At 50.3% G+C, this 25,896-nt stretch overlaps 1 protein-coding gene across 5 annotated transcripts in view; it reads right to left on the bottom strand.

Moving 5' to 3' along the window:
- Positions 1-25,896, bottom strand: part of Fer1l6 (fer-1 like family member 6) — a 123,369-nt gene that overhangs the window by 42,977 nt on the left and 54,496 nt on the right. For all 5 annotated transcript variants that reach the window (XM_010611236.3, XM_019205589.1, XM_010611239.3 and 2 more), the window contains 7 exons: positions 21,469-21,646; positions 17,690-17,814; positions 14,165-14,299; positions 12,249-12,398; positions 2,631-2,741; positions 2,232-2,393; positions 988-1,168 (listed from right to left, as the gene is read on the bottom strand). In XM_010611236.3, coding sequence (XP_010609538.1) covers positions 988-1,168; positions 2,232-2,393; positions 2,631-2,741; positions 12,249-12,398; positions 14,165-14,299; positions 17,690-17,814; positions 21,469-21,646 — 1,042 coding nt within the window. The remainder of the gene's footprint in view (positions 1-987; positions 1,169-2,231; positions 2,394-2,630; positions 2,742-12,248; positions 12,399-14,164; positions 14,300-17,689; positions 17,815-21,468; positions 21,647-25,896) is intronic.

Here is a 25,896-nt window from a genome sequence, read left to right as displayed (position 1 = left end):
AATATATATAGTGTATAATATATTATGCTATAATATACATATTTATAGAATATTACCATCTAGAATCCACAAAGAACTTGTGAATCAAAAAGAAAATCCAAGGAACTACACATGATGTGAGCAAAGGATCTGAGTAGGCAGATCACAGAAGAGAAGACTAAGAAGGCAGCAAGGATGCTAAGAGACGTACAAATTCAGTAACTGTCAGAGAAATCTGAGCACAAATAACAAGAAGAAGCTATTTTTCATTCACAGGACAGCAAAAAACCAAAAGCCAAACAAACCAAAGGAAAAATGCAAAAGTTTGCGAACAGAGGCTGCTGAGGAGGAGAGAGCAAGGGCCCCCGATGCAGGGCTGTAACCATCCTCAGTGTGGCCTCAGGTGCGCCCTCTGGCGGTCCCCAGTGAAATTACAAGAGCACAGTCCCTGGAAGGAGAACACATTCCTGAGAAATCCCACCCCACAAATTTCTCAGGAATGTGCACAAGGATATCCATCCCAGCGCTGTGTGTGGAGCGGGTGGGGGTTCAGGCAGCCTAGGGACCCAGTATGAAGGGAAAGAAACAGCACACTGTAGAAGAAACAGCAGGTAGCAGTAAGGAGCTGATGTATACAGAGTATGGATAAATCGTAAAACTGAGTAGGAATCAGAGACCAAGGAATCAGAGACCAAGGGAGGACTCCTGCATCCTGCCATGTATGTAGATTGGATGTGCCTGAGTTTTACAGGGGTGTTAATGTGGTGCCTACAGCGGGAGGAGGAGACTGCAGGCGGAGGGGGGAATAAGGCACAGGAAGAGGGCGGGTGTGATGCAGAGGGAGTTAAATCACATCAGAGGTGTCTTCTGGAGAGGCCCCTACCAGTCAGAGTCCGCTGCAGTGGGGCAGAGGGGCCTCAGGATCAAAGCCCACAGCAGTCCAGCCCTCACTTCCAGGGCAGACAGGCACCTGCAGCATGGATCCAGACTGGAGTGGAAGCTTCCTACCTGGCTCGACTTGGGCTCCAACCGGCGGGGAACTCAGTGCCAGCGGCTCTCTGGCTTTACACAAAAATTGCTTCAAGCAGTTGATGGTGTAAGTGCCGACGAGCGTGCTCCTGCCGAAAGCTCGCCAGTCCACCACGCAGATGCTCAGTGGCGGGTGTAGGAGCTCATTCTCGGGTAGCTCCTGCAGGACAGCAGGGTGAAGCAGCCCAGCCAGCTGACGTGCGTGCAGCCCTGGGGCTGATGGGAATCCACCCTCCAGATCCCTGCCTTGCTGGTCCACCCCTCACTCCAGCCCTGCAGTGCCAAACCCTGGGGCACTGTCATCCCAAGCCAGAGAATGGGCACCAAAAATAGGAAGGACATTGGCCAGTGCATCTCAGGTAACGGTGTGTCCAGTCCTGAGGTCTCTATCATCAGCCAGCAGGACCAACATCTCTAATGACATCTGCTGCTCCCCAGCATGATGAAAATTGAGCCCTTGAATATGGGGGGTGAGTGAGGGGACAGCACCTGACATGCATCTCCCCAGTGGCCCCGGGGCTCCATGCAACCCCACGTGACAGGCGTGGAACCCCACAGTCCTCAGCTGGGGTCTCTGCCAGTTTAAGAACATGTGTGCTGCAGAGCTGAATGAGTTCAACAAAGCAAACTTCTACACAGTTAATTCCAAATCAGACAACAAAAGAGCACGTTGGAATATTGAAATGAAAAGGAGCACAGGAGCCAAAAATGTCAATTTAGAAGCATAAGTACATGTGCAAACTACTGACTTTCTAAATACAAATGACTTTTTAAAAAAATCCAGCCACTAAAATGCATGTCAGTGGGCTGTCTGTCTTCTAGGTCAGTGGTTCACGGATTCCAGCATGTGTCAGAATCCCCTGGAGGGCTTGCTGGGCTTGCCCAGAGATGCTGACCACACTCAGCCATTTCTGGCCCAGCAGTGCTGGGCTGGGGCTGGGAATGTGCATTTCTAGCAAGTTTCCAAGTGATGCTGATGTGGGTGAGGTGGGAACCACTGTTCTAGGCAAAATTTCTTCAGTTTTGATTTGTTGTGTGGTCTATGCTTGAAAACTCTGAAAATGACAGCGCCAACACCAAATACCTACTTCATCTCACCCTGAAATGTGGCCTTTCATGATGACCCCTCTGTCTCACAGCTAATGCAAACCTACCAAGCCCAGCAGATGAAGGCCCAGGGATCATGCGGGTGGGGTGAGCAGGCAGGAAGGGCAGGTCCTCACCACTTCGAAAGTGTCTGCCTGGACGCTGAAGTTGGGGTTGTTCTTGTAGCTCTGGATGACACAGGACTTCACTCCGCGTCCCCCGCACTCGATGAGAACCTGCGGCCGGTCCACCGAGAGGAGCTGCACCTTCCTCATTTCTCGGACGCCCCAGAAGAGGACCTGAGGAGAGGACCCGCAGAGATGTCACTACAGACTGCGGGAGGAGTCAGGCGCAAGCCCTGCGGTGCAGGGAGTCACATGTGCCCGAGGACCCCTTGTTCCAACTTGGGGGCTCCACTGCCTCTGCAGCTGGATGGGGCTTCCCGGCTCAGTTTCCCGTCCCACATCCTCCCTCCCACATGTGGGCGGGGCCTCTGCCTTGGACCCCAGGACCGCTCCCACCCTCCTGAACCGAACCTCCACACGGTATTTGCTCAGGACGGGCCGGATGTTGGTAGGAACTGGGTAGATCTGGGTGACATCCGGAGGATCAACGGGAGGAAGTGCTTGCAGCCCAGCAGCAGGGACCTGCCACGCAATGGGTGCTGGTGAGAAGGACAGAGCAGTGCCAGAAGATCATCTCCCAAATAACATAAAATGCAGTAAGGAGCGTGCCGTTTCCATGTCTAGTTATACGGTAAATGCTTAATTTGCAAGAATGACCAGGACCTAGTGAGCAGCAGGCCAGCAGAGGTGAACGAGTGCCGCAGCCAGCAGTGTGTTGTCACTGAAAGCTCTAAAAGATTCGCCATCGCCAATTAGGCTGTGTTGCAAAGCTGGTAAGACAAGCTCTCCGTGAGCTCCTTGTATCCGAGGAGATGGAACGTCACACTCCACACGTGACACATGCAGCCACCAATGAGGAAGGAGGTGCTGTGAAGAGCTCCAGAAAAGCCATGCGGCACTGTGACACGTGGCTTGTGTTCAGTGACACTGAGCATGCGCTTCATCAGTGGGACAGAAAATGAACCCTTGAGAAGGCCACCTCCCTTCCCGTGCTGCACGTGGGGCAACTGGCCACGGGAGGAGGACGAACCCTGGCTCTGCCGGAGTTGCCCACAAAGGACACAGAAAGCACAGTAAGGAAGGGTTCTTCTGTGGAAGTCACCCCGTTCTGCCCTCATGACCAGCTTGCAACACACATCTTTCAAGAAACCTTTCCTGTTTGGTCCCCTGCCGTGGCCCTTCTGCCTCACATCCTTGGAAGACAGTGTGACCTTTTTGCAGACTCACTGCAAACGTTAGGCTCTGCTGTGTGACCTTCTACAAGTCACTCCCCCTCTCTGAGCCTCCACTCTTGGGCCCAGTGAACCTTCAGGCCTCTCAGGAATCTGATGCCCCGCTGAGTACTGCTTCGGAGCAGGGGTTCTCTTCACCGCTGTTCATCTGCCTGAATATTTTCATGACTTAGCCCAGACAAGTCTTTGCCTACTTCATCTCATTCTCCAGGCCCCTCAAGTGGCACTCTGTGGTCATCGAGTTTGTGATAAATGTTTATTGGCTGCCTGACCCATTGGCTGGAAAAACCCTGGAGCTCACCAAAGCCTGCAGGGCACAGGCAGCCCATCCCCTTTGTACAGACAGATTCTAGTCAGCAACGGCAGATGTGGTTCAGCTAATTACAAGAAAGCACAGGAAAAGGAGAGCAGATGCTGCAGGTGCCAAACAGGCTGAAGAGGACGAAGCTGTGGAACAGCCAGGGCTGGGAGCTGTGGTGAAGGAGACAGCGGCCAGTGAGCGGGGCAGCCTGGGACAGTGCACTGCAGAAGCAAACTGCTCCTCCAGAGCCAGCGCCCACGCAGCTGGGATGCGGGTGCTGGAGCAGCAGCCTCTGGATGCGCTCCTCATGCTCCTCTGATGTTTGACACGAGCTGGTGGCACATTTAGGGGTGTGGTGTGACATTTCAGCACATGCATTCAGCGTGCAGTGCTCGGGCCCAGGTAAGTGGCAGATCCATCCCCTAGACTCTGATCACTTCTCTGTATTGTGAGCACTCAGAATCGCCCTACTATGAAACCATTAATTGTGATCACGTTTTGTCCCCCTGTGCTGTGGACTCCTCCTGCCCAGCTTTGCACCTTTTTATCCATGAACCACCTTGTCCCCACCCGCCCTTCCTGCACAGCCTTGCCAGGCTCCGGAATCACTACTGCTTGCTTTGTAACAGATGTCCTGATTCCTTGTTCTGGGGCTGCCAAGATGTCAGCCTGGGCCACGCCCTGAAGAAGCTCCATGTCCATAAAAGTTCTGCACAGTCCCTGAGGAATCGATTCCACAGCACAGGGTGTCCCACGGCATGGGGGACATGGTGACTGTTTACAGTGAGATGTGTCAGTTGCAGGCTGGCCCATAAAGCCACTCACAGCACAGGCAGCCAGTGCACAGGGCCCAGGGATGATATGGATCATTATAAGGCTGGATGGTGAGGACCAGGGAGAGCAGGGTGAGCTCCTCAAAGGCCCCGAACAGGGCCAGTGAGGTGGGGGGACAAGGGGACAAGGGAGGCAGCTTCACAGAAACACTAAGGAGCCTCCACTCCAGGGATGCCTGGGACCCAGCCAGAGAGTCTGGAAACCACTCTGCTCTCCTCCATGTGTGGGAGCCCTTCTCACCTCTCCTCTCCTGTAGCCCACTGCTTGTCCTGTGACACTGTGGATCCAGCACAGGTGAGGGACTGGTCCAGGCTCCACCCCTCACTAACTGTGAACTCGGGGTTGTGGAGTCTCAGATCTGTTGTTCGAGGAATGGAGCTAATGGTGTCCAGGTCATGGATCTGCTGTGAAAAATCACTGAGATGGCACAGAAGGTCCTGGCCTGCTTCCTGGCATAGAGCAGTTCCCTGAGAGTAAAGGCAAACTGGAAATTTACTGGCTTGCAAAGATTAAAGCTCAACCTCAAGTTATCTCAGTCTCCAGCTGGACACAGATGATCCAGGGCTGCTGGTGGCCCAAAATACCTCAGACATACATTTAAATGCTCTGGAAAGAAACAATACCACCTAGGCTCAAATCTTTACGTATTGTTATATACAGTGTTTAGCATGCAATAAAATAGAGCAGGCAAGGAAATACGAAGTGTGATTAAAAGCCAAGAGAAACAGCACTCAGAGGAGTCTGATGGTGTATAAACCAGGTATGAATCCAACACAAAAGGGCCAAATCTGTTCAGCAAGACCTATGACTAAGAATCTCAATAGAGCACAAAACCTACAACAAAAAGGAAGATGGAGGAATTCTGACTGATGGTGTAGTCCCTGGAAAGAAGGGCTTAGTGAATGAATGAAAACAAGAACGTCACCTTTTAAAGCACAAGACTGATACTCAGGTTTTCATCAGAGAAAGGGAGGCCTAAGGAATGGGCTGGTATCTTCAGAATGCTGGAAGAAATTGGCCCCCACTCTGGCAAACAAAAAAGATCCCAGAGGAAATATCCTGGGCCCGAAGTCAGAGTGAGTTTGTAGAGAGCCAGAAACAGACCTGAGCACAGGGGTGAAGCTGCAGCAGACAGTGCCTCCTGGGTCCTGAGAGGAACGGAGACAAGAGCCAGGACTGTGCTCACGAGCTGGTCACCGAGGAGGCCAGTGCAGACTCCACAGTCAGGCGAATCCTGAGATTCTCTTCAGGACTGCACGGCTTCTGCGGGAGAAGCCTAACAATGCATATGGTCTCAGCCTGCTTGCCTGCCCTGGTCCCGCCTCCACCTTCTGGTGAATGGCTTCTGTAAAGTCAAGAGCAGTAGATCATTCACTAACTAATGACTTCACCCTTATCAATCACAGAGATGCTGTCTGAAGGAAAGCCAGTCACCTCACGCAGACTCTAATGGGATGATTTAAGGAGTACTGAGCATAAAGGAAGAAGAGTTCACTTTCCCAGCAATGGAAAACAGGAAGGGCACAGGGTCATCACGTTCTGCACCCTAAAAATATAGGAAGAAAGTGGAGAAAGCTCTCACAATAGCAAGGAGATTCCTAGGGGGTGGAATGGGAGGGAAGAATTGAGTCTAAGAGGACAGAACTGACGCACAAATGCACAGCACAACTCCAGGGGGTGCCCATCACACAGAGCAGGTGGAAATGGGGGTGTGCAGTTCCCCTGCCTGTAAGAAGATTAAAGAGATGATTCTAGGAGTTGAGAAGTGTGGTAGGCAGAGTATGAGCTCCCCAAAGATGCCCAAATACTCATACCCACAGCTTACTGAACACATGACCTTCCATAGCACGGGGCATATGGCAGCTGATCCCAGTGTAATCACAGGGGCCTCATAAAATGGAAATAGGAGGGAGCATCTGAGAACATAGGATGGTGAGAGTAGAGCAGAGATGGATGAGACAAAGAGAGATCGATGTGAAGAAGATACCTTGCTGACTTGAAGACCCAGGAAGAGACCACTAGCCAAGAAATGCAGGCAGCCTCTAGGAGGATGGGAGAGCAGACTCGCCCCGGACTCGCCAGGAGGAACAGGGACCTGCCAACACCTTGGTTTTAGCGCAGCAAGACCACTTCCAGATTGCTAAACTCCAGAAATGTAAGATGATAAAAGGGTATTATCTTAAACCACCCTGCCTGTGCTACTTTATTATACTAAACAGGAAACTAACACAGGAAGCAGAACATTCTATGAGAGGAAAGTGAATTTCCTAGAACACACAAACAGCAGGGAAGAGGAAAGTTTTAAAAGGACAAAGAGGGCTCTGCAAACGAGGAATATTGTAAGTCCAGGGAAACAGTGTCCTAAGTGTTGAGAAGAGGACTAAGGGACAAGAAGGCAAAAGTGCAAGAAAGAAGACTTTCCTGCAATTGCAGAAGGGACAGTGCTGCGAATGGTCCAGGGCATGGCCCAAGAATCGAAATCAACCTCAGACACAAAACTGTGAATATTTGTGAATGGAACGAGTGGCAAATGCATTTGAAAGTCTATATTTCAGGTCTGCATACTTCATTGAAAGTTTAATTGTATAAAATATTATTGCTGGCTTCTGTGTGTGACATGGAGATGAATCTCCCAATTCCACTTCAGATCCACCAGCTGGCCATGTAGTCTCTACCTTTGAGCTGCACTCTGAAGCCACTGATCTTCCTTTGCATGGCTACAGTCTTGAGTCTGGATGGCCTCTGGATGTGCCCCCACCTGGCCTTTCAAAACACACTCAACCATCCTCCACCACATTCCATCTAAGCCCAAGATGCTGAAAATCCTCCCTGGGCTTTCTGCCTCTCTGAGAATCCAAGCCAGGGTCCTTACATGGCTCTGTGTCACCTCCTCTCTTTCTCTCTCCCCACCCTTCACTCCACTCCAGCCACACTTGCGTTCTTCAACATGCCAGGCACACAGGCTTCCAGGGCTGGTATTTGCCATTCCCTGGACACTGAAAGCTAATTGCCTGGCTGTGTACATGGCTTGGTCCTTTCTTTCACTGGGTCTTGACTTAAGAACCACTTCCCAGTGATGCTTCCCTGGACACCTAAAATGTCAACCTTGCCCCTGCTTCTGTACCCATGGCCATCTCATATCATATTACTTTGCCTTCTCTCCTCAGCATTCGCTACATTATAACACACTATGTGGTTTGCAAATTGCTGTTATAATTTAGGCCGTGTTGTCTCCTGTCTCCTCTCTCTAGAACATAAATCCCACATGGGCAGAGAGAGCTATTATTTTTGTTAGCTCCTTTGGCCCACATCTAGCACACAGCAGACACTCAATAAATATGTATTTGAATGTATAAATCCAATGTAAAGCAGTTCTTTCTTCAAGAAACTTACAAACTAATGGAGGAGATGAGGATTATTTCATTAGTGTGTTAACAATTGTCTTAGTTACTTTTCTCATTGCTGAGACAAAATACCTAATGCCCAAAGTAAAAATATTATAGTTCATAGTTTGTAGAGGTTTGGTTGCAGGCAGAGTAGCACATGGCAGAGGAGAATCAGTTCATAGTAGGCAGAAGGCAGCAAGCAGCAAAGCAGCAAACCATCAAGCAACAAACAGCCTTTTTTCTGTCTCTTATACATGCCCAGGCTGGGGTATCCTTAATCCCAGCATCATACCCTTGATCCAGCCACATCTGAAAAACCATCTATGGCTGCATGAGTCTTTGAGGGGACTTCTAGACACAAGCCATAACAATGATTGATCTGAATTAAATTTTTGAAAAGAGGCAAAGTATAGGATGGAAGGAGAGAGAACACTGAATAAGACTGAGGTGGAGTGGAAAATCTTCCTGGGATAGAAGTCTTTGGTTCTGAAATTTGGTGATGGCCATTTTCACAGATAGGTACAAGGGGCAGGGGAGTTAGTTGGGCAGAGAGGAGAGCTTAAAAGACAGGCTATGGAAATTTGACATTCTCTTATAAGCTAGATTTTCTCTTTGTAGAATATTAACAGTTATCCAGTATAGGTTTTATAGTCATACACATTTGGGAAATACTGGATTTTGAGAAAAATTAAAAAGCATCTTTTATTATAGGACTTCTCAGAGCCTTTACCATATATTGGGCATTTCAGAATTCCAAGAGAGATATAAATAGGAAGCACATTTTAGATTTTCTTTTTATTCTATTTGAAAGAATACTATCTCAAAATCAGCCTTTGGGAAATGTTCCTATAGGTGAGAAATGAGGAGTCCCTGAGGGTTTCTAGAGAGGAGAGTGGTGTGAACGACTTGTAGCTTAGAGAGATGTGGAGGGTGGAGTGGATAGGAAGAGCACAGGGGGCCCACAGAGGGCTCGCAAGGAACCCAATGTGGCATCCACGTGAGAATGCAGAGAGCCCTGGGGACAGAGAAGACAGGAACATGCAGGAACCACAGGTAGGGCCACTGGGGCTGTGGATGCAGGCTCACTGTGCAATGTTAAGGTCGACTGAATTTCCAAGCCAGTGTCTGGGCCAACACAGGGTTTGGACTAGGACTGAGAAGACAGAGAACAGCTGTCTTGGGCAGAGGAAGGAAGTGAAAATAATGAACTTGATCTTGTGTATAGAAGACCAGGCTCTTAAGCCCTTCTGAAACAGGAAAGTGTTTGACTGCTGGAGATAGGGAAGCCAAAGTCATCTGTCCACAGACAAAAACTGAGAGAAGCTGGTGACAAATGAAGGCATTTCTGTCCCCATCTTCTCAGTGTGTGTAAGATCTGCATACTGAGACAGCCATGCTGATGATCAAATTGCTTTCTGAACAAGTGATTACATGAGAAGTCCTGACGAAACCCTAATGAACTGTATCTCCTAAGTATCTTACCTCTCACAGTGCTTCTTCTATCGAGGTAGCTGTCTGTCGGGAAGCAGCAGGTCACTCACCAAGGTACCCAGTTCAGTGCAGAGGCAGGAAGGGAGGTGAAACCATAGGATAAAGATGCCGAGCTCTGGACGGCCTGAATGGATCAACCTGTCCAGCCCCTCACTGGCAAGTGGGAAGGTCAGGCCCAGAGCACTTAGGAGGGCTGCTGAGTGCAGAAAAGAGCAAGTGCCTGGCTCCTGGAGCCTCAGCTTTCTCAAGCAAAATGCCAGTGCTAGACTAGATGTAGCTTTCCCGTGTCAGCCATTTACACCTTGACAATACCTAATAGCCATTTTTGATTGGATGCAACTTTGGTTTTTAAAAATGAAAACTTCATGTTGCTAGGTAAAAAAAGTACCACTTAACTTTAAATGAAAATAAAACATTGTTATTGAAATATGAAGTGAGTTTTGAACTTTGCTTCCTTTTTACTTGGACTGGTGTTCCAAGAAGCAGACTTTGGGAAATGCTCTGCTGGGTTCCAATGATCCTCTCTGGAGGTATTGAGTGTGAGGTCAGTGCTTTCTCTAGAAAGGGAAGCTGCCAGTTGAGAGAGACGTTACTGACAGAAAGAGACTAGATTTCCCTCTGGAAGTGATGGGAAGATCAACAAAGGCAAACTCCCCATATACAGACTCAGTGTTATTTAGTGCTGTGTGTGGTTTTAATCTAAGATTGCTTGCTGACAGTCTAAAGCAAACTGGGCTCTCAGCTGAGTGGAGACAGACCCGCCAGTTTCCAAGGCTGCCTTTGGTTCTGACCATCCATATTCTTGTGTGAATCACATGTACCTGGCTGCAGCCAATTCTGTTGCAATCCACTTAGTTTATTCTCCTGGAGCCCTGAAACCTAGTACCATTCCTAAGCTGTAAGCATCATGCAGATGGAACTGGTGCTTGAATGCCTGTTACTGCATTCCCCGAGAGCTCATTCAGATGTTTCCCTGACAGAGAGCTCACTTTCTCCAAAGCAGCCATTCCATCCTGAAAATGTTCTTCCTCATGTGGAGCCAAAAGCAAATCACAGTCAAAGCCTCTGACAGCATGGGTTTGAGAACACATCCAACACAAGAGCCAACACAACTTCCATATTGCAGAGGAGAGCAGAGCTCAGGTTTGAACCTAAGTGCATCTAGCCCGAATCTGTTCCTTCATTTCAATGTTCCCCAGACTCGCAGCAGTTGGAAATCTGTCTGCCTCGAGTCCAGCCTCTGAGCTGCCATGGAGTAAGTTGCTCCCTTTCTAACCAGCTCAGTGTCTAAAACTAGTAGGTTATTTTTTACTTATTCGATATCCTACTACATCAAACTACTCATGGCTTTTATGTCCAGTTTTAATTTCTAAAACAAATAGGTGGGATCAAACATCTTACTGTAATATCCTATGACATAATACTATTACTACTAATGAAATAACTAATGTGTGTTGATTGTTTATTCTAGCCCATGCATGTTAGGGAGACTGATTATCATCTTGTACTTTGCAGAAACATAATGAAGCAGCTTACTAAAAATATCACAAACCAATAAGCGGCACAGCTGAGATTCATACCCTGGAATCCATGCCTAGCCATCTTTACTCTTACCCATGTGTTAGGAATGCTCACCTTCTAGTTTCCCTACCGTGTGAGTCTTAAATCAAACTCTCCAGTAGAGGATTTTACAGATTGAATGTTAAATGCATTGGTTAAAATCTTAACCCCCAGTGTGGTGATATCTGAAGGTCAGGCCTTCAGGATGTGGCTGGCTCATGTGAGCAGAACCTTCATGAAGGGTATGAGTGTCCTAATAACAAAAGAACCCAGAAAGATCACTTATCTCTCAGCCTGTGAGGACACAGCTGTCCATAAACGAGGAGGAAGGCCCTCACTAGTCAGCACACCTGCCAGTGCTTCTGTCTAGGACTCCTAGCCTGCAGAACTGAGAGAAATAAGTGTCTGTGGTTCATGCCATCCAGGCCATTGGATTCATTAACGGAGCAAGACAGGATTGGTCCGGCCCACAGGCAAAGTTCTGTGGTACCCTGATGTCAAAGGGAGTGCAAGGTCTGGGGAGAATCTGACCCAGACCACCCACCTTTTCTCTGTCCTGTCCATGTCCTGTTTGGTTCTCTACTGGACACCCAGACTTCAGGGTCTCAGCTACCCTTCCTGCCTCTGCTTCCTGGAAGGGCCTTCCCAGACTCACAACCATACATTCCCTGGAGCTTCATGGAAAGGACTGGAAGAGCTTTGTCTTTGGGAAACTGTGATACAACGCAAGGACAAAAAGGCCGCAAAGGTCAATTCAACTCCAGCTCAACCCCTGAAGGCTGCACTACGCATACATAGCCAGCTGCATCCTGTCACAGGCAAGTCATATTCTTTTCTTCGCAGGCTGGAGGAGGCCAAGGGTGATGAAGAGCAGGGAGGCAGAAAATACAACCTAGGTGCATGTTGTGTACCCTGCCATGTTTACTGCCTTCTGCATGTGTCCACATGGGGCTCAGGCATTCATGCGGAGGCTGCATGAGCAGTGAGGAGCAAGCCCGTCAGATTTCCCACCCTGGGACTCTGGATTATAGAGCAAGGGATCCAGCACTACTCCATGTCACCTGTGTTCCTAAGTGTCCCCTCTCTGGTCTCCAGGAGACACCTCCAGCCAGGGGACAGCAGGGAGGGACCAGGCAAAGCTTCTCCGTGCCACTTCAGGGAGGCACCTTCCCAGGTTGCCATAGCAGATGGACATCGAGTGCAGACACCACTGCCAGTCACTCACCTGCAGCAGCTCGAACACGGCGAGGAGGTCCCCACCAGACAGAGTGCCACAGAAGATGGGGTGATAAGATAGCCGGGGAGGCTCATAGTCCTGGTCAGCCAGCGTCACAACGGGGGCAGCCACCGTAGCACCCAGATATTCCGGCTTCCCCTAGAGCATAAAAAAAAATTAATAATTTCTGTCCTCTGACTGTTCGCTGCTTGGTCCTAGTGCACATCGATGCAATCTGGCAAACAATCTTCACAACAGTGTGAGCACCAGTCGCCCTCCTCCCTCCTGACTCACTCTTCTGCTAAGCTCCTCTGCCCCATTCCATGGGCTTGGGGCTGTGGGGTCCACCTGGGCTTCCAGGGGATGTTAAAGATGTCACCTTGGGACTCAGGCCCCAGGCTGTCTTGGGGGTATCTCTCTTTTGCTCTTTGTGCTACTGACCCCCGTTAACATAATGATCCTGGGTAGACCAGGAGGAGAGAAGGACAAGCTAGGTGGGAGTGAGCATTCCAAAGCTCTCCAGCAGGGACTCCTGCAGTTGGGAGCAGAGCTTCCAAGTGAGGCAAACTTAGGTGTGAGTTCTCATATCTGCCTCTGTCCAGCTCCATGGCCTTGGGCCAGCTATTCGACATTGTTAAGCCTAGTGCCTATAAAGTGGTTAAACATTATGTGTATTCATAAGGCCTCAGGGATTAATGACACAATGTACATCCTTTTGTAGTAAGTGGTATACAAGTACCCAGCACATGATAAGATAATGGTGATAAAGGAAGAGGATGATGAGTTGAGTGATGGTCCAGTTCTGCTCTATTTCTCTTGGAAGTAGAGAGGAAATTAAAATATCAACTTCAAGTTTCTTTAAGAGCTATTCAATGTCGCCATGTCCTGTTTCCCCAGGCCTGTTACAGGAATCTAGCTACATGCTCCCCAGGAGCCTCAGGGAGCACAGTGTCAATCTAAATGCCCATATCTCAGGAGTCACAGGAATGCCGGCTCCGCTGGCCCCTACTGGGCACTGCTGTGTTTCCTGGCCCACGGTGGCCATTAGTGCACAGTTGCTGAGGGGAAACTGTTGGGCGACTGCAGCCGAGGACAGTGCCCATGCTTGCTTCCGGCCCAGGTCAGGTTTAGCAGTGGTGCTGTCTGCTTCATTGCCTTGGGATTCAGGAACCAGAGCTCATACTGCTGGCCACTGGGAGGAAGCAGACTGAGATGGGAGTGGGGCTCTGGTTCAGCCACCCCTGACTCCCGAGAGCACTGTGTGCAGCCCTCAGGAGGGCTGTCCAGAGGGCAGGTGGAGTTGAGGCAGTGGGTGATTGCTGAGTGGTGCACAGGCTGCTGCCAAGACGGAAGCTACAGCCAGGCATGGAAGAGATGTAGTGATGAAGGCGTCAGTGACAGTGCATCTTCCCTTCCAGTGGGTGGGACCCTAACTCTCGGTAACCAGCAGCGATGCGGAACTGGCCGGGGTGGGGACAGCTGTGTGCTGTTGCACACGAGTATCACATCTCTGAGGAAGTGTGCAATGCACACACTCCAGTTTGCTCACTAGATCTGATTATAATTTACAGGAAAAATCTAAGAGAAAAACCCAGGATAAATCAAATAATCATCACCAGTTTCTGTAGAGTCAGTTTTGTCTCTAGACACATTGAGGGCCCTAACCTTGTGCAAAGCCGGGACTTTATTCAATTTAAAGTGAGTCGTCCAGGTGAGGTGGTGCATGCCTCTATTCCAGTTACACAGGTGGCTGAGAAAGGAGGATCACAAGTTCAAGCCCAGCCTGGACAATTCAGTGAGGCTGCAGCTCAGTGATAGAGAGCATGTGTGAACTGCATGCGGCCCTGGGCTCGATCCTTAGCATCACCACCCCCACCCCAAGGAAGAAGCCCTGAGAGGTGCGTGCAGTGACTGCATTCACTCACCACAGCGTCGCTGTCATACAGCTCCACCACCACGAGCGGTGGGGCCTCTGCCAGCTCCTTCTTCTCTCCGTGCAGCCCCAGTTCATTGAACAGCAGCATCTGGTTCCAGGTTGGGGACAGAGTCTGGGAAATGACCTGGAGCAGAGACCAGGAGAACCGTGAGGTTGTGAGGTTGTGAGGGGCTCTGGGAGCTGTTCTGTATAGACAGACCACGACCACCCGATTCCTGGCCCTTACTTGTTCTATGAGCAGAGCGATGCTGCTTGAATACTTCCGGTTCGGTCCGCAGCGGTGCTGCGATGGCAGCGGCTGCCCTCCCTGAACCATCCCTGTGCACCCGGCTGTACTGCATACCAGTCTTGTCCAAGCCCTGTGTGAGCAGGGCACAGCTCTGTACACGCCAGGGGACTGTGCCTCACTTGCCCAGGGACAGCCAGGGGTAGAGCTCAGATTTGACCTGGATGACCCGGCTCTAAGGCCCAGGCTACAAACCCAACTGTCCTCATCCAATAAAAACTAATATTTTTCCACCTTGCAGATGGGAAAAGCGAGAGCAGCAGATCTAGTGATTCTTCATTTATGAACAAATAAAATTTTCTCACCAAATATCTAATGTTTAAAACTAAGATTCCTTATAAGAAAGGCTTTGCAGACATTTACTGACTGCTCGGAATAGGGCAGGGCCTCCAAAACAACCCTCACCCGCTGCATGGCATCTTTCTTCCGTGGGGTTTGCTACAGTGCAGACTATGATGCTGGTAGCTGCTGCACCATTTTACAGATGGAGAAATCAGGGCAAGGAAGGACAAGGACTTCCGCCACTGGTCCAAAAACAGATGGCACCACTGAGGATTGGTGAGCAGCGCCCTCGCCAGGCCATTCAAGATGCTTTAGAAGAGATGGAGCTTTTGACTCCATTCTCTGTTTAGTTACACGCCAGTTTCGCGGAGCCCAAGCCCAGAGGTGTTTGCGGGACTGGTAGGCCCTGTGCCCACAGCAGCTGCTCCGTTGATACGTGAGGCCAGCCCTGCAGAGGGCCACCTCCTGGCAAAGGGGTGGCTTCACGGGTGAATGGCCACAGCGGCCCACAGCCCGGGAAATTTCCACAGCAGCTCTGCCTGTTCACTCTGTGAGGGTGAGGAGGAAGCCCCGGCCCAGACAGACTCCACACTTGGGCCCACGGGAAGCTCTCAGCTCACAGCTTCAGCTGGAGTCAGCTATAGTCACTGCGTGATGTCACATATGCTGCGGATAAAATGAGGTTTCAGAGAAGATCTGGGCGTGAAAGACCACACAGTCACCTTTGAGAGGTACTAAAGAGCAGTCTCCCTTCCTCTGTAGAGGCACCGGCGCTCAGCCCCACATCATGCACTTAACTGGGTTAAACCACTACTGGGGAGGCCGAGGTGACACTGAGCTAACACACTGAGGAGTCAGCAGACACGGCGCAGGAGAGAGCTGTGGAGTTGGTAACCCGCTACCCCGTGTCCAACCTGGGCAATGATTTCATTTCTCCAAGCTATATCTTTCCCATTAAAACAGGGTTAGCACCTACTTGTGCATGGTTTTGACCATCGTCTGAGATAGAGTGTTATCTCCCGGCTTACAGTAGCTCCCCAATAAACACACACAAACACACACATACACACACTCACACACACACATACACACACACACTCGTACTCCATTCCAGTCTATACTCATCTAGAAATGAGCGAACATTTTCAACTAGGAGTGTAGTAAAGTATTGCCAGGACCACAAAATCAAATCAAAACAAAACATTTACCAAATATGTGCCACATGGCAGTCTTGGCACCTTGGTGCAATCTTGGCCTCAGGTCAGGCCCTCAGAGCCAAGAGCCATCAGATTGCTGGAGCTCAGGCCCAGCTTCCCTCCTCTAAGTTGCCCTACTCTCCTCTCCCGCTCTCCCCTTAGCCATCTGGCCCCTCTCTCACCCTCCCCAAAGCCTTTCTCCATAGCACCCATCTTCCTTTCCCATTACCCTTCAGTAACAACATTTCCAAGTCCTACTTCCTCAGTGATCCTGCAGCAATCCACTCCCCTCTTTGGAATTTTCCAGACCACCAAGTCACTTGGTGAAGGACGGGCTGGCAGGCCGGGCCCGCAGAGGGCAGCTGTCCCAAACACCCAGTGTCCATCCCACATGGCACCACAGGAGAACTCAGCCCAGCTGTGCCCTGCGGACTTAGGCTCAGCTCCCCATCATAGAGTGGAGAAGGAGGCAACCCCGCAGACTGGTCCCTCTCTCACTGAAACGGGGGGCGGGATCCTTTCTTCCCCAAGTGGAAACAGAACACCTTGGCTCTACTGCCTTCTGGCTTCAAAGGCTCTGAGCCTTACCTCTCATCTGCAGAAGGGGCCGCTCATAACATCCCCCTGTGCACTGAAGGGGGTGTGGCAGACAATGAATTGGAAACACTGGGCACCGTGTGTGGCAAGAGGGGTAATTCTACAAATGACAGCTAGCATTATTAACAAAAATTAGGCACTTGGCTCAAAATTATGGAGGCAAAGTCCCGGGCTCAATGGAAACTATTTTCCTGGTCTGATGATTATCTGATTAACAAACCCCATCTGTTTCCTTGAGATACGGATGGAAATCAAAGGAACATACTGTATGGAGATGCAAAATAAGGTCACTGATGGCAGTCCCAGGAGCGCACTGTATCCATCCTGCCTGCTGGATCACCAGAGGGCCTGGAGTCCAGTGCTGGGGCTCAGGAGAGCGCCCACCCTTCCAGGCCCCCTTGCTTTGTGTGGGCACCTTGAGCAGCATGCAGAATCTATGCACATTTAGGCATGATGTGGGGTGCTTTCCCCTCTGGGCGCTGTGCCCATTGATGCTGCCCTACTTTCAGACCAAGAAACTGAGGGCCAAGGGTTCTGCTCAGCATCAAGCAGCTAGGGAGCAGCAGGCTTGGGGACTGGATGGGGCAGCAGGGCTCCAGGCTGACAGGCAGCATCACTGTGCTGTACAGCCACTCCAAGCCAGGATGAAAAGCCACCTGCAGTTCTCAGGCACAGATCGAAGACAGAGTCACCTTCCTTTTGGTGTCTCTCCTGGCTCCCCTCCCGAAAAGCAAACCCACCCTCCCCTGTAATTCCCAGGACAGTGTATGGTGAAGGGTTGTGAAGCACAGAAGAGTTAAATGTGTGCAAAGCCTTCCTTCCAGCTGGGAGCAGAGGCTGGGCTTTGAGACCCTCAATGAGGGCGCTCCTACCACGGGCCTCCTTTACTGCCTTCCTTCAGGGTCGCGCCTGCTCACAGAGCCTGGCCTCTGCAGGCTCCTCGGGTGTAGGTTCTGCCCTCCCCACATTCCTCTCCCCCATCTTCCCTCTGCCTCGGGACTGGCTCCTCTGCCCTAGGACAGTGGTTCTCAGGGACGGTAGCCCTTCCCTACCTCACACCTTTCAGGTTCCCAGGCAGGGATGCAGATGTGTGCCTGTGCCTCAGTTTCCCTTTCCTGTGCAGCAGGGAGAGAGCAGCTGGTTCCCTGCTTACCTTAGTGGTCTGGCACTGGGACAGGAACGTGACCTTGGCAAAGGGGTCAGAAAGTCCGTTGCTGTCGGCTGCAATGAGGCCCCGGGCTTGGTACATGTGCGCCCTCAGCTGGAAGACATGCCGGGCTGCGGGCAAAGCACATGAATGGAGGGGTTAGCACCCCTTGGAGAGGCGCACAACGATGGTCTGTGTGACATGCACTGTGTCCAGATTGAGGGATGTGACCCCGGTCACCTGGGTGACTTGGCGAAGCCCGGAAGAGAGGGAAGAGGTCCCGGGCGCAGAGAGCTAGGCACCAGGCGCTCTCACGGTGCCCTCTCACACAGTGATACACAGAATTATTCCCACTCTACAGCTGAGGAAATGGCTAAAATACTTTTCCAAGTCTGCAGAGCCCGGATTTCATTTCTGTCTGCTTCCAAAATCCACTTCTCTTTCTAAAAAATGTCATATTTCACCCACTAGTAATTCTATTTCTGAGTGTGTGTGTGTGTGTGTGTGTGTGTGTGTGTGTGTGTGTGTAAGGGCCTGTTGCACATATAGCTTTCACATCAATAGACTCAGTGTCTGCGCAGCTGTTCGTCTACTCCTCCACTGTGCCAGCCCATGGCATTTTGAGCGCAGAGCCCTAAGGGAGGGAGCACTTGGTAGCCTTAGCTGGGTGCCTCATGGGGCAGTAGCAGGAGGAAACAAGTAAGAACAGAAGCCCCTGGGGTGAGGCAGGGGGAGAACCGACATGCCTCATGTGCGTACTCCAATTCTCCATAAGGAATGCAACCATCATGTACTGCAAAGAAGTGCTAATAAAACATTCTAAAAATAATGCCACACAGCGTAGAGGCAGGAATGTGGCTGAATTTGGCCAGCAGACGGGGTCCCAGGCAGAGGTGGTCCCACCGAGGGCCCAAACGAGGAGCTCCCGACAGTGTGTGCACAAGAGATGAAGGTATCGGGACCAAACACCAGGATCAATCCTGCCACGGACAGAAGGAATGCTGGGAAGGAGAGTAAGGAGACTACACTGCCCCCGTGTTGGGAAGTGCAAGGACCAGGTTGCAGCCTCTGGTGGAGAAACGGGCTGGAGGAGGGTGGCAGAGTCATTTGCAGCAGTGGGTGCTACAGGGCTTGGTCCCTGACTGGCAGGGAGAGGAAGGGCAGGGGCACCAAAGACAATTTCTTCCTTGATTGTCACAAGACAAGTACCTCCCTGTCCCTCTGCCTCATGCTGCTGCCTGGCCTCAATGGGGACCATCACAGACCCATGAGAATGGAGCAGCCTTCAATCCCCATCCACTCTGATCCTGCAAGGGATTTGGAGACCGGCTCTGAATCTTTCCCAGTTAAGTCTGCAGCACAGTGCCTCTAAGCTCTGATCAAGTCAGGGGAATGAGAAGTGATTCCTCTGGTTTCAGTTTTAAAGCCTCCTTGATCTTATCAATAAACCAATGCATGAATTCACCAATGAATGTAGTGCCCCAGGATCCAATCACCTTCCAAAAGCCCCACCTCTGAACCTGTGAGGCACTGGGGGCACAATTTAGATCTGAACCATAGCAAACCATGTCCAAGTCCAAATCCAAGAGAGTATTTGTTTTTGCAGGCCTATGTGATGTATGCCTCAGAGTGCACTGGGCATGCATGGCAGGAGTACTTGTTTGGGGCCCTGCCGTCAAGAGAGCCCCTAAAATGACAACTATAAACAATGCAGGGAGATGATGCAGGGGGCTTCTGGCAGAGGAGTTAGGAGCTGGCCTGCATGTCGCTCAGCACACTATAGCCTGGCGAGTTTCTCAGCTGGAAAGGAACTCAGGGACCTCTCGTCCTGGGGAATGTCCACAGCTGCCTGAGTGACCAGTCCTGGAAGGCCAGCAGAGTCCTCAACAAGCAGCACACCAAATGGCTCTGGGGGAGGAGTACTTAGTCCACAGTTTATACCTCAGAGCCCTGTTCCTCGGTCCAGGCTGCTGGAGGCTCACATCTAGGGTCCATCTCTTGTGCTGTGGCTCACTCTCACCGGGGGCTAGCAGAGCTGTGTCTGATGCCTCACTGAGGGTCAACATCACCTCGCACTCTCTGTATCCCTACCTTCCATATTTAGATACAAACTAATTATGTGCTGCACGGATATTCTCTGAAGCGTGCAATTCTCCAGCAGGAGTGGAAGGCAGCCAGAGCTGTCAATGTCAAGACACAGCAGAAAAGGCTCCTCAGGTCACCCCATGAAAACAACAGAGTGCAGGGGATTGAAGGCACTGGGAAAGACTCCTCACCCCTAAATGTGTAGCAACTAGAACAGCAATCATGTCTGGGTCCTTGGGTCTCTAGGAATAGTGTCTACAGAAACAGGTAAGCAACCTGATGTGGGTGTCACTGTCCCCAAACAAAAACTCGTGAAAGGCAGTCTGGAAGACAGTGGAATGAGCAGGCGTTGGAGATGGTCTGCTCCATCATTTATCAGCGGTGTGTTGTGGTTTAGATCTAAGTCATCGCACCAAAGCCTGCTGTGTCCAGAGGCAGGGCTTTTGGAAGGGAGCATGCTCATCATCAGAATCATCTGCTGGTAAGGTCATCTGCGGAGGTGCTGTTTGGGAGGCGGGGCCTGATGAGAAGAGGCGGGTCACTCCCCAGCTCCTCCTTCTCCCCTGCTTCCTAGCCTCCATGATGTGAGGTGCTTTCCTCCACCCAGTCCCTTCTGCCAGGTCTTTCTTTCTGTCTTGGAGCCAGCTGATTACAAACTGCAGCCTCTAAAAGCCTCAAGCCCAAATAAACCTCTCCTCCTTTAAGTTTTGGGTTTTTGGGTACTTTGTCCCATCCACAAGAAAGCGACTAAGATATTGTGTGATCTTAGGCAATTTTGAAGCATCTCTGAAGTATACTCTCTCCATTTATAAAATAAAGAAACCTACCAAGGATGATGTAAGGAACAAATAAGATCTTATATATAAGGAACAGGGCACTATGCTTGGTCCATTATGCATCAACCTGTCCCCCTAACATTCACTTAGATTCCACTGGTGTCAAGGTTAATCTGCATCTGAGGAGCTCTGTACATGAGGAGAGGTGGGTGTGTAGACCACTCCCCAGGATTTCCACCATTGACTATGTTCAAAACTCAGCCTCAGCAGAAGTGTAGATAAAACTGTGATCTGCTGAACCTGAACTCAGCAACAAAACCCAAGCAAATTAAAGCCACCCAGAAACAGAAAACAAAATGAACCTGTAAGGCTTTAATATTTATAAAAAAATTCAAAATTGTATGAAAATGTAAGCATGGTGATGTTCATAAAAATAACTATATGGAAAAAACAAAAGGATTCTGTCAAGTACGCTGACTGTGTAAACCCAGCGAAGAACTGAGCTGAATAAACATGAGTGACATCACCAGTACCATCTCCAGCAGATCACTACTAACATGGAATAGGTGAAAACCTCCATGCCACGTTCAAAGGAAAGCCCGCCTCAAGGCCACAGGCCACACCGGCAGCAGAACTCAGTGATGCTAAAATACAAACCCAACCTCCATAGTGAGTCTGCCTACAAAGAAACTCAAATAGGTTTCTCTCCATCAACAGGAAAGCCTGTTTATTCCAGATGTGTTTAGAAACTTCACTTTACACTTTTAGTGGAACATCTGAAGCTAAGAAGGAACACTTACAAACTGTAATAAAGAAGGTAAAGAAGTCGACCTAAAATAAAGTCCTGACAACTCAGCTGTCCTTGATTCCACACAAGCCCCCCAGAGACCCCCGATGAACCCCAATGCCCAGTGGGCACTGTACCTTGGTAGAGCAGGTTGGATGGAGGCTGGTTAGCGCCAGCTGCTTTGGAGAGCATTTCTGTTTCATAGCCCTCAGGCAGGTTGCTCAGCATGGTGCTGGAGAATCTGGTGGAGCCCAGCCACAGGTACAAATCCACTTTGGCCTGCACCGACCACCCGGCCGGACGTTTCCCAGGCAGCTGAGGAAAGGGACAGGGTGGCTGCTTGACAAACATACAGGTCTGTTCAGAGCCTCAACGAGAGAAATGGCCGCAATCGCCACAGCGCACAACTTCAGAGGAGGATCCAGGCTCCTCGAAGGCCCGAGGCTTAACCCGCACCTGAGGAGCAATGCCAAGCCCTGGGTCAGATGAACCTAACAGTGGGTATGTTTCCTGCCCTCATTCTGTAGACAAGGGGACTCAGGCTCAGCGAGATCAAGCAAATTGTCCAAGATCCCCCAGTGTTTATCTGACAGGGCCGTGACTCCCACCTGGAAGAGAAGATTCCAGATCTCCTGCCTCTGAACCCCAGAGCCTTCTTCTTCATCATACTGAGCTGAGACCACCAAATCCCAGCTCTCTGCTTCACTTGGAATATCTCCATGTCCTTCCCCAGGTCGGGACTCTAAGTGCTTGAAGGACGCTGCCCTCCTGCACCCTATCTGCTTGGCCAGACTCCGGCATTGCCCTTGCCCCTCCTCCTCTGTGTGACATCTGGTTCCCTGTCCACCCTGCTTCTCTGTAGAATGTGCAGATTTGTGGGTGTGTCTGATTTTTCCTTCTGAGTCTGTATGTGGGCGTGGTGAGTGCGCGCACACATTTTCATTCCCGCGCGCGCGCGTGTGTGGGGTGGTGCGTGTACTCTAGGGACCCAGATCTTAGGGTGCTGCCAAGGCAGATGTGACCCCTTGTTTCTCAGCAGCCACTTTAGAGGACTCCCTGCCCCACCCACAGAGTCCAGGCCTGAGGCTGGCTGTGCTCAGGATGCTGGCAAGACCTCTATTCTGCGAGGAGCTTGCGGCCCTTAAGACTCGCTCCTTCTCCAGCCTTTGTTGACTCTTCCAAGTGCCTCTTCAGACTTGCCTATCAGTCATCTCTCCTTCCTTCTGCACCACTTGTCTTCTGTGGAGGATCACAGAATTCTATTGGGACAGCCAGAACCTGCCTGACAATTCCCAGGGCCCCTGTGGTGAGCCTCTTACTCTGTATCAAGCGTGACTGTTCGCCTTTCTGTCTTGCTCTGTGGGTTCCATAGGCAGATTTGGAGCAACTCAATTTAGCACTACTGCAAGTGCTGTGGAGCTTCTGCAGAGAGCATGGGGCCAGGGGCCCATCACAGTACGGAGACAGCCTGGGACCTAAAGAGCTCACACATCACAAGGGGGGTAGCCGGTGCTCACAGTGAGCACAGCAAGAGGCAAGGGGGCAGAGGGCAGCTGCAGGAGCTTCCATCCTCTCCTCAGGCTCCTCCCCCAACCCCTCTCTCCTCTCTCCATCTTCTCTGCTCCCTCTCTCATGCTGAGGACATCTCCACCTGCCAGGCCAGTGCTCTGCAACTGAGCTACATCTCCAGCCCCTCCATCCTCTCTTCTAGGTGCAAACACAGGAGTTTTGGTTTTATCTGCAGTTTCAGTCACCCACAGACTGAAAATATTAAATGGGAAATATCAGAACTTAGCGATTCATGAGTTTTATTCATCAGTACATTGTTATAATTATTTTCTTGTCTGGACAATGGATCGGGCAGGGTTCTGCAAATTCTGTTCTGCTGCTTTCAGTAGCAACATGAATGTTCTTAAATTAGAGAAAAAGGAAGATCATGGAACCAGGCACCAGGAACCTCTGATGACAGTCACAGATCAGCTGATACCTAGCCATGGGGCAACAGATTATATGCCTTTGTCCCTTCTATGTTAACTGTCCCCACACTGGGCCCCAAAGAACCGACATTTCCTGAAGTTGTGAGTAGCTCATCTGGGGGAATAGGTTTGGCGGACACGTGTCTGAAGAGTCCAGATGCTTCCCAGCTGCAGAACCCCTTGGGCCTCCTGACTGGTTGGTGGGCGTCGTGAAACTCCAGCGTTTCCAGAGCCACACCTGCAACTTCCGGGTTTTGGACATGGGATATTCATGGAGCCATTCAAAAGTCAGCTGGGCAACAGAATAAACTTTGTGGGAAAACTGGGGCTCCCTGGTTTCACCCTTGCATTTTTCAGATTTACCAATTCCAGAAAGAGAAAGGGGCATAGAAGAAGGCAGTGTTAAAATCAGGGGTGGCAATCAAAATGGGAATGAAAGTGGTTTTGCTGAATCATCTTGTCAAGATGTTCCATCACTCAGGCATAATTGAATTCAGCAAGATGCAGAAAGTTACTGTGCAAAGCAATCACAGGGACAAGAGGACAACACAGATAAAGAGGAGTCAGGGTTTACAGACATATCGATAAAGGTAACACACACAGGAAGAATGTCTGTTCCCAGTTATGTCTCTCCTCTGGCTTTATTTGACAGCTGTTCTTTGCTCTTGTTTAAATAGTGCCAGGATACATCAAAATATTTGGGAGGCAGTAACTTTCTAATATTTTTAGCATGGGGCTTTTTGTAACAATTGGTTATTTTTAAGACAAATGTGTTTTGCCTGCCTGGCATTCCTTGAATGGAGAAATTTAAAGAAAATCCTGATATTCATGTTGAACAACTCGGGTAAAATTTCCTTTTTTTCATTTACAGTTTTGCAAAAGTGAGTTTAAGAATTATTTTACATACCTCACAAAAACTGTCATGCAGCCTCATACACAACTGACTGGTGTGAAGGGGGCACACAGTGACAGCAATGTTCTGTGGAGTGCTGGGAGTCCAGCTGTCCACATCTAGTGTTTACAGAGTGATTACTGTGGGTGACATAACTCTGTGTTCTGGGCCTGGAAGTCAGCTCGAAAAGACAGGCATGCAGACGCAGAAAGAACGCTGTGCAAATATTGCTGTCATGCTGGCACATACCAAGGGACTACATTCACAGTCCCCAGCCTGGGCCCCAAAGAACCAGGAAATATAAGGAGCTCTTCTGGGGGACAGCTTTGCTGACTGCGTCTGGCTACAGGACTCCTCGGGCCTCCTAACTGGTCAGAGGGCACTGTGACTCCATGGACCCAAAGCCACACCTGCAACCCCTGGAGAGTGTCTCTCCCTGACACCTTTGGAGCAGGCAAGGCCTGGCAACGTGTTGATCTTAGGTTTCCAGCCTTTGGGATTACGGGGAAAAAAATCAATTTCCGCGGTCTAAACTGGTCAGTGCACAATGTTCTACCACAGCAGCTCTGGCAAACTGGTTCCAATCCAGTCCAGGGTCACCTGATCTCAAAGCCCGTGCTCAAAACCCCGGCCCCACACTGGGTCTCAGCTCAGTCACAGCCACGCCGACACGACAGTGGCCTCTTCAAGTTCGACAGCACCTGGAAGCTACTAATCTAGCGCCCGCTGCCACATTTACATGAGAAGCTGGCCAGCAATTGCCAAAGCCAATGTGAGTTTCCGTTAGAGAGCAGCTTCCCTGTAAGGCCTGCTGTGTTTCGTGGGGTCTGGTTTCGTCCCCTGGTTTCTTCCCTTGCCTCCCCTCTTTTCTCCTCTCTTCACCTCTCCTCTCTTCCCCTCCCCTCCCTTGCGTTCCTCTCCCTCCTCTTCCTTCTCATCCCCTCTCCCCTCCTCCTCTCTTGCTTCCATCCTCACCAACTCCACAGTGGCCCCCAACACTGGAGGCCTCGCTCACGTATCAGGTCTTCCCTCCCCAGCTAAGCATCGCTCTCTTCCCGTTCCGCCCAGTACATGATCTTGAGCATTCCCACCCTCCTGCTACGCAGCAGAAGAGTAATTATATTACAGCAGGGAACCAGAAAGGAGACTGCCAGGACAGTGTACTACGAGTCAGGAAACATTCATCAGCAGAATCCCACCCTTGCTGCCCATTGCTGGGGAGGGCACAGCCTTGCACCACTCTTCTACTTCCTGGGATGGAAATTTGTTTGCAGTAGAGGTAAAATGCCCAGACACCATGTCTAGGAGGACCCAGTAATAGGGCACCTGGGACCTCCTCATGGTGAAGTATGCATGGCCCTCATATCGATAAGACTATCATTATGTATTGTGGGACTACGGATCAAACCCAGGGCCATCACACTGAGCTACATCCCTGGCCCCTTTTTTATTTCTTATTTTGAGACAGGGTCTCACTAAGTCACTAAGTTGCCCAGGATGGGATTGAACTTGCCATCTTCTGCCTCAGCCTTCCACCACACTGGGCTAGGACTTTCATATTTTTACAATTTAAAGTCACCAGAATGCCAGGTGTGATGGTGCATGTATGTGATCACAGCACTCAAGAGGCTGAGTTAGGAGGATTAGTTTGAGGCTAGACTGGGCTACATAGTGAGTTTAAGGCCAGTCTCAACTAC

This window comes from Fukomys damarensis, unplaced genomic scaffold (assembly GCF_012274545.1).
Source record: "Fukomys damarensis isolate Sample0158 unplaced genomic scaffold, DMR_v1.0_HiC HiC_scaffold_5, whole genome shotgun sequence".
NCBI lineage: Eukaryota > Metazoa > Chordata > Mammalia > Rodentia > Bathyergidae > Fukomys > Fukomys damarensis.
This window is presented reverse-complemented; position numbering and strand designations above follow the sequence as displayed.